The 14,208-nt window shown below is 39.4% G+C and overlaps 1 protein-coding gene across 1 annotated transcript in view; it reads left to right on the forward strand.

Moving 5' to 3' along the window:
• LOC126353878 (protein kintoun) overlaps positions 1-14,208 on the forward strand; it is a 95,731-nt gene that overhangs the window by 36,867 nt on the left and 44,656 nt on the right. Inside the window, exon 2 of the mRNA XM_050003073.1 lies at positions 3,394-3,657. Coding sequence (XP_049859030.1) covers positions 3,394-3,657 — 264 coding nt within the window. The remainder of the gene's footprint in view (positions 1-3,393; positions 3,658-14,208) is intronic.

Raw genomic sequence — 14,208 nt, forward strand, 5'->3', positions numbered from 1 at the left:
AATCTGGTTCTCTTTTCTCCAAAGCTTCTTTAATTTTCCTGTAGGCAGTATCTATCTTTCCCCTAGTAAAATTTGCTTTTCAATCCTTAAATTTGTCCTCTAGCCATTCCTGCTTAGCCTTTTTGCACTTTCTCTCTGTCTCTTTTTTAGACATTTATATTTCCTTTCGCCTGCTTTATTTGCTGCATTTTTTTATATCTTCTCCTTTCCTCAATTAAATTCAATATCTCTTGTGTTATCCAAGGTGTCCTACTAGGCCTTGCCTGTTTACCTATTTGAGCCTCTGCTGCTTTCACTATTTTATCTCTTAAAGCTACCCATTCATAGTCTGCTGTCTTCCTTTCCCATGTTTTAGTCAACTGTGGCCTAATGTTCCCTCTGAAACTCTCAACAGTCTCTGGTTCTTACAACTTATCCAGTCCCATGTCCCTAACTTTCTGTCTTTTTGCAATTTTATGTTTTAATCCACAGTTCATAACCAATTAATTGTGGTCAGGATCCACATCTGCCCCTGGAAATGTCTCTCAGTTTAAAAACTGGTTCAGTAATCTCTGTCTTACCATCATATAAGCAATCCAGGTGTCTTCCATGTGTAAAGCCTAGTTTCATGGTTCTTAAACCAAGTGTTTGATTATTAAATTAGGCTCTGTGAAAAATTTTACCAGGTGGCTTCCTCTTTGATTCGTTTCCCTCAGTCCATATTCACCTACTGTTTTTCCTTCCAGTCACCCATCACAATTAAATTTTTATCTCACTTAACTCTCTGAATAATTTCTTTTATCTCATCGTAAGTTTCTTGAATCTCTTTATCATCTGTAGAGCTAGGTGACATATAAACTTGTACTACTATCGTAGGTAGGGACTTTGTGCCTATCTTGGCTATGGTAATGCACCCATATGGTGTTCACGGTGGCTTACCCACATTCCTATTTTCTTATTAACTATTAAATCCACTCCTGCATTACCTCCGTTTGATTTTGTTTATAACGCTGTATTCACCTGACCAGAAGTCCTGTTCCTCCTGCCACCAAACTTCACTAATTACCACTACATCTAACTTCAACCTATCAATTTCCCTTTTTAAATTTTCTAACCTACCTGCCTAATTAAGGGAGCTAACATTCCACACAGAAACTGTGTGATTGTGAAACTGTTGTGTTCATTTGTTGCAGCTTATGTGACAAGCTATGTTTTCATCATTTCATTGGGTGTGATCACATTCACATTCATACAAACACCTATATTGGGCAAGGAGGCATATCTCACTCACCAGGCACACTAGTTAGGTGCATCTATAAGAGATTCCTATCATGTGACACACGTATTGTCACTAATGTCATCAATGACACAGCAGACATCTTTTCCGGTGGACGATTTGGTTGGCTTGTTGCGTTTTCATCAAATGTTCCCATTTCCAATTTGAAAGCCAATTCCTTTTGGCTTATAATAGAGTAGCTGTGCAGAAATAGCTTTCATTGTAGGTCGCTTCCTTTTGCCTCGCTGTTGCAAATGGACGTTACATGGCAACACAGACACAGATTTAAATACACTGAACAGTGAAAAAAAAAGATAAAATAAAATACAAATAAGAAAAGGGCACAAGGGAACTTTGAACATGGCTTGTTTGCTTTACAGTCCAGCACTGTGCTCCCTTATCCACAATTCCATCACTTTTCTTCTTCACTCAGTTTTGTACTTGTTGAGATAGGACTGTTCACTGTTTCAATTTTTTTTCTCATTTCTGTTTTGCTCTTTTTTCACAGTTCAGTACACCTTCCTCCTGTTTTCATGCTTGATCTGTGTTCAGTTTTTGATGGGCAGTCCACTGGGCTCTCTTACCACTAAATTTGAGGGGAAGTGATGGGGAGTGAGTACTTCCCACCCAGAGATTCGTATGGGGGACTATTTTACCTGTGGAATATTTTACCCAAGAGGATGCCATCATCACTTAATAATACAGTAGAGCTGCACGCCCTCAGGAAAAATTATGGCTGTAGTTTCCTGTCGCTTTCAACTGGTCGTAGTACCAGCACAGCAAAGCCATTTTGGTTGATATTACAAGACCAGATCAGTCAATTATCCAGATTGTTGCCCTTGCAAGTACTGAAAAGGCTACTGCCCCTCTTCAGGAATCACGCATTTGCCTGCCCCCCCCCCCCCCCCCCCCCCCCAAACAGATACTCCTCTGTTGTGATTGCACATACCGTGGCTATCTGTGTCACTGAGGCATGCAAGTCACTCCATGAAGTACTTACTAGTGCATGGAGCTGCATCAGTTCAGGCATCAGGCTGAAGGAGACACAACAAGTGTAATCCTACCTGTTCAGCCCCTTTTTTATGTCCAAAAGATGTTGCCACATCTGTAATGTAGGGAAGGTGTTCAACCGCATTCCATTTGAATAGTTGAAGTTGTTTTGTTGTAACATTGGCATGCAATCCAGAAGTGTTGTAAAACAGACCGACACTTGACGAAAACATTTGTATTTGGTTTTTAATGCTCCTGAGTATCCTTTGTGATGTCTCTTTATATCCAGCTGAATTGATTTTTGTCCCCAGTGGCTGCAGGCACTGGGCTCTCTCAAATGAAGAACTGTATTGTACCTTGAGAATGTAGCTTGGCAAACAACCAGTTCATGTATGTACTACGTATGCATGAACCCTTTCTGATATTCAAATTTGCTTTGATTTCCAGGTCTATCGAAGGTTTTAAAAAATTCTTGTGTTTCTGAGTTCACCATTCAGTTCCTGAAAGAAATATTCCTAATAAGTCTGAATACCTTTCATGGCTGAAATAAATAAGGACCTTGGGGAAGTTTAATGTTTACCAAGGCTTTCTGTTATAGGTTTAGTGATATTCCCATAAATTGGTAAATGATACATTAGGTTGATGTGTTAGTGACGTTGGAGGTTGTCACTGCAATATTGATAACATATGTGGCACTCCATTATCGTGAAATTGGCATGTACTCTAACATTCAAAGTTTATGTTAGTGTAGAACAACTGAGAATGTCATCAACACTGTAATGAATTTGTAGTAGAAGCTAGTTAACTGATGAAATTTCATTTTACTAAACCACATTATTATTTCTATTTAGGACTTTTGCCACAATATATTGTATATGTGACAGTGTGAAAATTGGAGAATCATTTTGTGAAGGATATTGTTTACCAGAGAATCTTAAGCCTAGTTAAATTTTAAGAACAATGGTTGTAGGTAAAGGTTTGGTAAATCTTTTGCTGTGTGTAGATTACAGATTTGTGTTGAAATAGTAGTAGTAGTAGTAGTAGTAGTAGTAGTAGTATTTGCACATTTTATTTCGTTTTCTGTTTCTGAGAACCGATATATGTTATTACCAAATCTTTCAAAAATTTTATTGTTTCCTGTGTTCCAGAAAAATGCTTGCCATCAAGAACCTGAGAGCTATCTGCAGGCTGAAGTGACAGAAGCTAGTGACACTTCACTTCTTTTGGAAATAAAGTCAGATGAGAGGAATCACAGTCATGGAAGCTCAGATGTGGACCAAGAAGAACTGAAAGTGGGTGACTCAGATGATTATAATTCAGACAATGTATCTTCAGTCCCAGCTGTGAATAAGAAATGGCAGCCACCTCTTGTAAAGAGTCGCACATTTTCTGAATCGAGTGGAGAGGACCTTGTAAGTTCATTCTGATCATAAAGTAACTTTTATTAAAACTAGACATTCTGAAAATCTATGGTTATTGTTTAGTATACACTGATCCAAATATTGAAACTATAGATAAAGCTATCCAGATAAACCCTGGGAAGAGTGATTTATTTGAAACAGCTAAGTGCAGGTATTTCAATATTACTGCAGGATGAGGAGAAAGGTCTTGTCACTTAAAATAGCCAAGTAGGACAGTGCACAGTACTGTACCACCTGAGACCTTTTTCTTCTTCTTCTTCTTCTTCTTTCAGAATTACAGTGCATATTATGATACAGTTTGGTTGTTGGATGGCTTACTTGAATTGGCTTGCAATGCATATTGCGGCTTTCCGAATACGTCCCATTGCAGCACTGGAGGTTTGTCTTTGTAGAGGAATGGGGAAACATCATTTAGATTAATAATCTCATTGAATGTCAGATTGTGTCCAACTAGCTTCAGGGCTGAAAGAAAATTTTTGTCTTCAGTGTAATTTTGATGTTGCTTCAGCTTCAATAATCCATGCTGTAAGTTTAACACACATGATGAGTTGCACCACTGTCGAGCAGAAGAATAATTTCAACTGTAGAGCCCAGTTATCATGTTTCTGTAGAAATCATGATTAATTTGTAACAATTCTATCTGTTATGTAGTCTGTCAGGCCATTGAAGGTACTGTAAACAGTGTTAAAATAATTGGGTGCCATTTTCACCATGTTTCATCTGCCTCCATTACTGAGTGGTCATAGTGAGTGACTGCCATGTGGAGGACTTGGGATTGATTCCTGGTACTACTGGGGACTTTTTTCTGGCGGGAGGACTGGAATGGGGTGCACTTAGCCCTGTGATGCTAATTGATGAGCTACTTGACTGAGTAATGGTGGCTCCAGATAATGAAAACTGACAACAGCCGGAAGATTGGTGTGCTGACCCCCACACCCCTCAATAATGCATCCAGTGATGCCATTGGTGGAGGATGACATGGATGGTCAGTCGGTACTGGTGGGCCCACCAGGACCTGTGGACAGAGTTTACATTTACTTATTGAATTTCTCGAATTTCTCTTAACTCAGAACTCTTGCAGCTACATTTGAGCATATGACATTTGAAATCACAACTGCACTGGAAATTTCATCAAATTTCCTGTCACAAGGGTGCAATGTGACCTTATTTTATTTATAGTCCATCTGTTCTACATCAGCAAGATGTCGTATTTCAAGGAACTGTTATTCAGCTATACTTAAGTTTTTTCATTGGACGTAAGGTGCATTGGTTGAAAATTTTCAGTTTCAAGACATAGTTTAAAAAAGTATAAATTTTTAATTTACTTGAAACATTAATTACTAAATGCACCTACCTTAAAACAAAAATGAGTGTATATCGTTTGACAACAATATTATGAAAAAGATAGATGGCTTCTCCCCGTATAGAGGCGAAGCTGAGCCACACACAGGCACAGTGAAAAGACTGCTATCCATTTAAGGTTCCAGCCAAAAGACCCTCTTGCAAAGTAGTGTGTGCACATGCAACCCTGCTCCACACGTGTCCCCAGTCACAGTTGTCGTGTGTATGTGTTTTCTATTTCATAAGAAGACCTTTTGGCTGAAAGCTTAAAGGTATATCAATCATTTAGTTGTGCATGTCTCCAACTCAGCATCTCCTCTATATGGTGAGTAGAAATCTATCCTTTTCATAATATTATTGTTGTTCCAGCCTGGAATTTGCATTGTTTGCATATTATTTAATATTTATTACAAATTGGAAATATGACTTAGTAAAATTTTGATGTGTAAGTAAATAAAACAGACCTAGGATACAATGTTCACATTATACAACAAATACTATCTATCTTTACATCCCTATACCACATTTCCAGACCTTTTGCAAAATTTTTATTTCAAAAACTCCAGCTCTCTTGCAGTGAAACAATTATGTCTCCTTTATAAAAAAATTCCTTGAGGAATGTGTGAAATTGGATACTCTGCTTTCCAGATTTATTCTCTCTTGTTGTGCTGCTGCTCTCTGCAAATAGCTATTACTAATTGCACGTATGTGCTGTTTCACCACATTGTTCGCAGAGGGTGACCCAGTTATCTAATAGCATCATTTTTCAATAATACGTGTCCCTAACTGTTGCCTATCAAAGAAAAAAAAAATAGATTCTTATAATACATTCATAACTTATTCCCCCTACACATTGGAGGAAAGAAAAAAAAAAAGGAAAACGTATGTTGGGTCTAGTTGTTATGTATGTAGACTGAAGTTATGAGTGAAAATTTCTACCAAGGCTGGGAATCGAACCTGGGTCTCATGTTTACTAGGCAGGTGCATTAGCCACTAAATCAACTTAGCACTGCAGTTCACAGAACTGCATGGATTACCCTGGTGCACCTCTCTCCTCAATCCAAACTGAATTCTCACTGCTGTCACAGTCTACTTCAGATTTCCCATATACACAAACATAATTGCTGAGGTTCTCAAAGTTCTGGAGTAGCACCTTAGCATCGAATGCAAATGGGGGGATCCAGCCTGAAACACATGTGAAGGTACTTACACAAATGAAATGACACAGTTTCAGAGACTACTGGTCTCATAAAGATATGATTTTTTGTACATAGACTAAGGATTGGTGGCGTGCACATCTGTCCAGTAAGTAGGGTTTAGGAAACCCAAGTTTGACTCCCTTCCTTGGTAAAAATTTTCTCTCAGCACTTCAGTCCAGTTAAGTCTCTGAAATAGTGTCATCTCATTTACTGGGTCTAGGTATGTCAGAACAAAATGCGCTCCGACACAGTCATGTGTTATAATTATAAGATACTGGCCTTAACTTCTTTCAAGTTCTAATTCAGCTTCTCCTGACTTTGTTTCGTTTCTCGGACTGAAATGAGTCTGAAAGGGGATCATTTTGGAACAACATAGGTAGTTGAATTGCCTTTTGTTCAATTCCTAAACAGCTTTGTAGTTGCTGACTTAAAGGGGTGTATGAAGACTGGAAAAAGTGCTGGTTGTGATATATTTGTGCTGGAAGGTTATGTTTTAGTAATGTTAACTCACTGTGAATGTATCTTTTATACATTTATTTTTATAACATCATTCCTGACACTGGGTAAATGAAGAAGCAGTAATTGTTGTTATTTTTCATGTCACCTGGTTATTCCATAAGTACAGAAACATTGTTCTTCCATGTCTGGAGTCATATAGATAAGACATACAGAGACCTGCTTCAGTATATTCCAGTATGTCACCTTCATCATAAAGATTTATTTTCAGCAAGCTGGGCAAGAACTTTGTGAATGATATGCATCCGTTGACTTCTACCCTGGTGTAGGTTTTCTCTCTCACTGTATCCCATGTTACTCCTCTCTTCTTGAGATAATCATTAACCTGATCTCCCCCATCTCATTCTAGGCTGTCCAATTGGTCTTTTTTCTGGTACCTCCATCTCCAAATACTGATGATGTGGAGTTCAAGTGGGGTGCATTCACTTTACATGACCTAGCCAGTCAATCTTGCAGCACTCATTCTTTCCTCCATGGTCAGGGTCATTTGTAGGTGTCTCCTTACACATTTGTTCCTGGCTATGTCTCTCTTGGTTTTCTGTAGAGCTGACCTAAGGAACTACATTTCTTGACTCTCCAGACTATATACCATGATTGGCTGGCAGGAGATAGGTTTTATACATTGTCTGTTCAGCTTTTAGGGGGTCTCCATTTTTCCAGATTAGGTTTTGTACTTACTGGAAGAAGCAAGATGCTTTTGCTACTCTGTTTGAAACTTCTATTATGTCACTTGCATCATTTGATATGACACTATCCAGATAATTGAAACTTTCACTCATGCAACCTTGTTTCCTTCCAGAATGATGTTACAAGATGTGGATATCCTACTCATCTTTATTGCCACTTTCTTATTTTTACTCAGTCAGCTTGAATTATTTAAATTATTTATTCTAGTAATCAAATCTGCTTTGAACCTCTTTTTCCCACCTTACCTCAGATGGTGATGTCATCAGCAAAAGCAATAATGTTGAGATCTTCATTTTTTACTTCCTTAACTTTCTTCCTGTTGTGTCCATAAGTGTAACAATGAGTAACAGGGAAAGTGAACTGCCTTGCTGAACATCTCTCCTTGTCTTAAACCATTTTTTACGAACTTCCAGCATGTTTTGATCATCCACCTCCTACTTGTACACTGCTTTCACAACCTTCATACAGTATCTGAACTTTTTAAATTAATGAATCAGGAACATTATGTTTCCTCAAGAATTCCCATATTTTTACGTCTTGGTTCACTGACATATTCTTTTTCCCAAATCGAAGAACACTGCTATCAGATTCTTTCCTTCGAAGAACACTGCTATCAGATCCTTTCGTTTTTCCCAATACTTCTCAATTGACTGGCAGAGGGGAAAAAATGAGGTCTGTCTTTCCCCTACCGCTTCTGATTCCATGCTGCTGTTTCTCAAATTGATGATTTAGGATCTTCCTCAGTCTTTTTTCTGTGATCTTTGCAGTTATCTTACTTCAGTGTGATAGTAACTTGATTAGTCTATAGTTGATGTGCTTTTTACTTCCTTTTTTAAATAGTCAAATTATAATTCCTTTTTTCCAATCATATGGCACTTTGTTCGGTTTCCATTGTATTCCTCGCATTCAATGTAACCATTGTCTTCCTTGGATTCCAGCTACCGTAATCATATCTGCTATCAATTCATCTACTTCTGCTGCCTTCCCACTTTTCATATGTTTTGGGGCATTTTCACTTTCTGCCCAAGAAATTGGATGCTGTTGTTCCTCTACTTCAATGACTTTGGTGTCATCACAATGTAGTAGTGATGAAGAGTAAGATGAAGTTTAATAGATTAGTCAAGAAGAATCAATACGCAAAGGAGTGGGATGCGGAAGTACTAAGGAATGATGAGATACGTTTGAAGTTCTCTAAGGCTATCGATACTGCAATAAGGAAAAGCTCAATAGGCAGTACAGTTGAAGAGGAATGGGCATCTCTAAAAAGGGCAGTCACAGAAGTTGGGAAGGAAAACATAGGTACAAAGAAGGTAACTGTGAAGAAACCATGATTAACAGAAGAAATACTTCAGCTGATTGATGAAAGAAGAAAGTACACAAATGTTCAAAGAAATTCAGGAATACAGAAATACAAGTCACTGAGAAATGAAATAACATTAAGAGTGCAGCGGGAATTCCACTGTTAAAGGCAGAGAAGAGAGCGGATAGGTGGAAAGAGTACATTGAAGGCTTCCATGAGGGGGGGATTTGTCTGATGTGATAGAAGAAGAAACAGGAGTCGATTTAGAAGAGATAGGGGATCCACTATTAGAATCAGAATTTAAGAGATCTTTTGAGGACTTAAGAGCAGATAAGGCAAAAGGGATAGATAACATTCCATCATTATTCCTAAAATCATTTGGGGGAAATGGCAACAAAATGATTATTCATGTTGGTGAGTAGAACATATGAGTCTGGCCAAGTACCACCTGGCTTCAAAATATTGTCCACGCAATTGCCAAAGACTCCAAGAGTAGACAAGTCCGAGAATTGTCGCACAATTAGCTTAACAGCTCTTACATTCAAGTTGCTGACAAGAATGATATACAGAAGAATGGAAAAGAAAATGGAGTGTGTTAGATGACAATCAGTTTGGCTTCTACATCTACATCTATATCCATACTCCACAAGCCACCTGACGGTGTGTGGTGGAGGATACTCTGAGTACCTCTATCAGTTCTCCCTTCTATTCCAGTCTCGTATTGTTCATGGAAAGAAAGATTGTTGGTATGCTTCTGTGTGGGCTCTAATCTCTGATTTTATTCTCGTGGTCTCTTCGTGAGATATACGTAGGAGGGAGCAGTATACTGCTTGACTCCTCGGTGAAGGTATGTTCTCGAAACTTCAACAAAAGCCTGTACTGAGCTACTGAGTGTCTCTCCTGGAGAGTCTTCCACGTTTTCACGATTACTAAAATGATCGTGTAATGAAGTCCGCTGCTGTCCATTGGATTTTCTCTCTCTCTTCTATCAACCCTATCTGGTACGGATCCCACAGTGAGCAGTATTCAAGAAGTGGGCGAACAACTGTACTGTAACCTACTTGCTTTGTTTTCAGACTGCATTTCCTTAGGATTCTTCCAATAAATCTCAGTCTGCCATCTGCTTTACCGACAATTAATTTTATTTGGTCATTCCATTTTAGATCACTGCTAATGTCTATTCACAGATAATTTATGGAATTAACTGCTTCCAGTTGCTGACCTGCTATATTGTTGCTAAATGATAAAGGATCTTTCTTTCTATGTATTTGCAGCACATTACACTTGTCTACATTGAGATTCAATTGCCATTCCCTGCACCTTGTGTCAATTGGTTGCAGATCCTCCTGCATTTCAGTACAATTTTCCATTGTTACAACCACTCGATATGCCACAGCATCATCCGCAAAAAGCCTCAGTGAACTTCCGATGTTATCCACAAGGTCATTTATGTATGTTGTGAATAGCAATGGTCCTACGACACTCCCCTGCAGCACACCTGAAATCACTCTTATTTCGGAAGACTTCTCTCCATTGAGAATGACATGCTGCGTTCTGTTATCTAGGTTATCTAGGAACTCTTCGATCCAATCACGCAATTGGTCTGATAGTCCATATGCTCTTACTTTGCTCATTAAACGAATGTGGGGAACTGTATCGAACGCCTTGCGGAAGTCAAGAAACATGGCATCTACCTGGGAACCCGTGTCTATGGCGCTCTGAGTCTTGTGGACGAATAGCGCGAGCTGGGTTTCGCACGATCATCTTTATCAAAGCCCATGCTGATTCCTACAGAGTAGATTTCTAGTCTCCAGAAAAGTCATTATACTCTAACATAATACGTGTTCCAAAATTCTACAACTGATCGACATTAGAAATATAGGTCTATAGTTCTGCACATCTGTTTGACATCCCTTCTTGAAAATGGGGATGACCTGTGCCCTTTTCCAATCCATTGGAATGCTACGCTTTTACAGAGACCTACAGTACACCGCTGCAAGAAGGGGGGCAAGTTCCTTCACGTACTCTGTGTAAAATCGAACTGGTAAACCATCATGTCCAGCGGCCTTTCCTCTTTTGAGCAATTTTAATTGTTTTTCTATCCCTCTGTCATCTATTTCAATATCTACCATTTTGTCATCTGTGCGACAATCTAGAGAAGGAACTACAGTGCAATCTTCCTCTGTGAAACAGCTTTGGAAAAAGACATTTAGTATTTCGACCTTTACTCTGTCGTGCTCTGTTTCAGTACCATTTTGGCCACAGAGTGTCTGGACATATTGTTTTGATCCACCTACTGCTTTGACATAAGACCAAAATTTCTAAGGATTTTTTGCCAAGTCAATACATAGAACTTTACTTTCGAATTCATTGAATGCCTCTCGCATAGCAATCCTCACACTACATTTCGCTTCGTGTAGTTTTTGTTTGTCTGCAAGTCTTTGGCTGTGCTTATGTTTGCTGTGAAGTTCCCTTTGCATCCGCAGCAGTTTCCTAACTCAGTTGTTGTACCACAGTGGCTCTTTTCCATTTCTCACGATCTTGCTTGGCACATACTCATCTAATGCATATTGTACGATGGTTTTGAACTTTGTCCACTGATCCTCAACACTATCTGTACTTGAGACAAAACTTTTGTGTAACTTTTGTGTTGAGCCGTCAAGTACTCTGAAATCTGCTTTTAGTCACTTTTGCTAAACAGAAAAATCTTCCTACCTTTTTTAACATTTCTATTTACAGCTGAAATCATCGATGCAGTAACCACTTTATGATCGCTGATTCCCTGTTCTGCATTAACTGATTCAAATAGTTCGGATCTGTTTGTCACCAGAAGGTCTAATATGTTATCGCCAAAAGTCGGTTCTCTGTTTAACTGCTCAAGGTAGTTTTCAGATAATGCACTTAAAAAACTTTCACTGGATTGGACTGCCATCCATTATAAACGTTTGAGTCTCCCAGTCTATATCCAGAAAATTAAAATCTCCATCCAGAACTATAACATGGTTGGGAAATCTACTCTAAATATTTTCCTAATTTAGGATAGGTAAAGGCAAACATTGTGGTTGATAATGGAAACAAGACTAAAGAAAAATCGACACGTTCGTAGGGATTTGTAGACCCTGAAAAAGCGTTCGACAATGTAAAATGGTGAGAAAAATAGTAGTAAGCTGTAGGGAGAGATGAGTAATATAGAATATGCATAAGAGCCAAGAGGGACTAATAAGGGAGGATGACCAAGACTCAAGTGCTTGGGTTAAAAAGGGTATAAGACAGTGATGTAGTCTTTCGCCCTTACTGTTCAGTCCGTTCATCAAAGAAGCGCTGATGGAAATTAAAGAAATGTTCAGGAGTGAAATTAAAATTCTAGGTGAAAGGATTTGCTATCCTGAGTGAAAGTAAAGAAGAATTACACAATCTGCTCAATGGAATGAACGATCTAATGAGTACAGAATATATTGTTACAGAAGAAGCTGAGTAGCACTGTGGTGTTGTGGTTATGATACTAAACTGTTGCATGGAGGGTGGTGAGTTCAAACCTCACCTGGACTGTACAATTTTAATTTCTATATTAAGTTTGAGCACATTCTAGAAGTATTCACAAATGTCAAGAATCATTGTACTGGAATGTTCTGTAGCTGTATATATACTGTGTTCTGGCCGTAGGCAGTTTGCTACGCGCTCTTGTATGTGCAAGTGCTGAATAAATCTTTATTAAGTGTAGTTAGTGTTCGTCATTCATTTAATTACACTTTCTTCTACGTGACATTATTCTGGTGAAGACGCTGTGTATTGGAACTTTTGTTAGTGCACATTATCAACGACACAATGGCTCCTATCAGGCTACGACAGAGCCGCCGTTTATGTGGCGAGAAACCCAAGTTCGAGCCATATTCAGCAGATTGCAGTCTACCAGAGACAGAAGAAGAGCACGTTATGATGACAGCAACTCTGTGCTACCACGTGAGACATCCGTAGGGGTTCTCTGGTGACGATGGCCAAGACCCAAACAAGTGGCTGAAGGTGTATGAGCGTAGAGCCAACTTTAACAAATGGGATGACACCATGTGTTTGGCTAACGTGTTTCTCTACTTGGAGGGCACTGGAAAGCAATGGTATGAGAACAACAAGAAGGAGGTCACAAGCTGGGAAGTATTCCAGGCGGAACTGCGCAAGTATTTCAGCGACACACAAAGACAGAAGTGCATGGCTGAAGATAAATTAGAGTGCAAGCCACAGTGTCTAGGAGAGACTACAGCATTCTACATTCAAGACATCTTGGAATTGTGAAAATAGTGGATCATAGAATGAAGAAGGAAGATATGTTTGCACATCTAATGAAGGGTGTTGCTGAGGACATGTATCAAGCCCTACTCCTGAAGGAGGTTTCGACATCTAACGACTTCATAAAATGGTGCCAGTATATTGAGGCAATACATCAAAAAGGAATTACACGCAAGAAGTTTGAATGGCTTCCAAATGTCATATGAATGTCTGTGATGGAGAAAGCAACTGATTTCACAAGTGTTCTTTGTCAGATAGTGAGAGAGGAAGTTCAGAAGGCTGCACAGCAAGCTAAAAACTGGGATGCTTCAAGAGGTAATAAGAGAGGAAGCGGAACAGACATTGAACCCAATCTCTCGTCCTTCACTTCCCTTTAAAATGGTGAGAAAGTCGAGACCCAGGCGAAGTTACATTCCTACAATGGCACATGAGGAACATGTTTGGACACCATGGAAGACTGATGTCTGAAGGACCCAGAATAACCAACCAGTATGTTTCCACTGTGGACGACAGGGACATGTGGTGCACTATTGTCGAGAAAGGTGGCAGATATTTTATGATGCTAACACTAGAAGACAGCAGACCGATCTTAGCCGATGCCAACTCTGGGACGACGAAGATGAACAAGATGATGTGGATGAAGGGTGACGTAGGTCACCATCGCCGCAAGCTAGCCGGTGGAGATGACGCTCCCCAACATGCCAATCAAGGTCTCCATCGCTGTTTAGAAGCTCCAGCCGATCACCTAGCCATTGCAACCTCGAAAACTAAAGGGTGCAACTTTCCTTGGAAGTGAGGCCACCTCTGGCGTCGATCACTACAAAAATGATAGGAAACTATGTTGATATCCTCATGGATGGCTGACCAGCCCAAGCTCTTGTGGACTCTGGAGCATCATATTGTTCATTTTGGAGAAGTACCGTCGCCAGTTGCAGAAAACCATATCTGTTGACAGCAAAACATCTCTGCTGAAGGTGGCTGATGGCAAATATGTAAAACCTACAGGAAGGTGTACCATTCGTGTGGGTATAAGTGCCATACACAGCCTTTGAATTCATCGTCTTACAAGAGTGTAGTCATGACATCATTCTTGGATGGGACTTTTGGAAAGTTTCTCAGGCAATTATAGATTGTGGTTGCTCGAAGATTATGCTAGACGAGATGAGATACTGTGGACAGGAAGATGCGCATCCGAGTGTGTGCAGACTGTGTGCTGGA

The sequence above is a fragment of the Schistocerca gregaria genome, chromosome 1, assembly GCF_023897955.1.
Source record: "Schistocerca gregaria isolate iqSchGreg1 chromosome 1, iqSchGreg1.2, whole genome shotgun sequence".
Taxonomy (NCBI): Eukaryota; Metazoa; Arthropoda; class Insecta; order Orthoptera; family Acrididae; genus Schistocerca; species Schistocerca gregaria.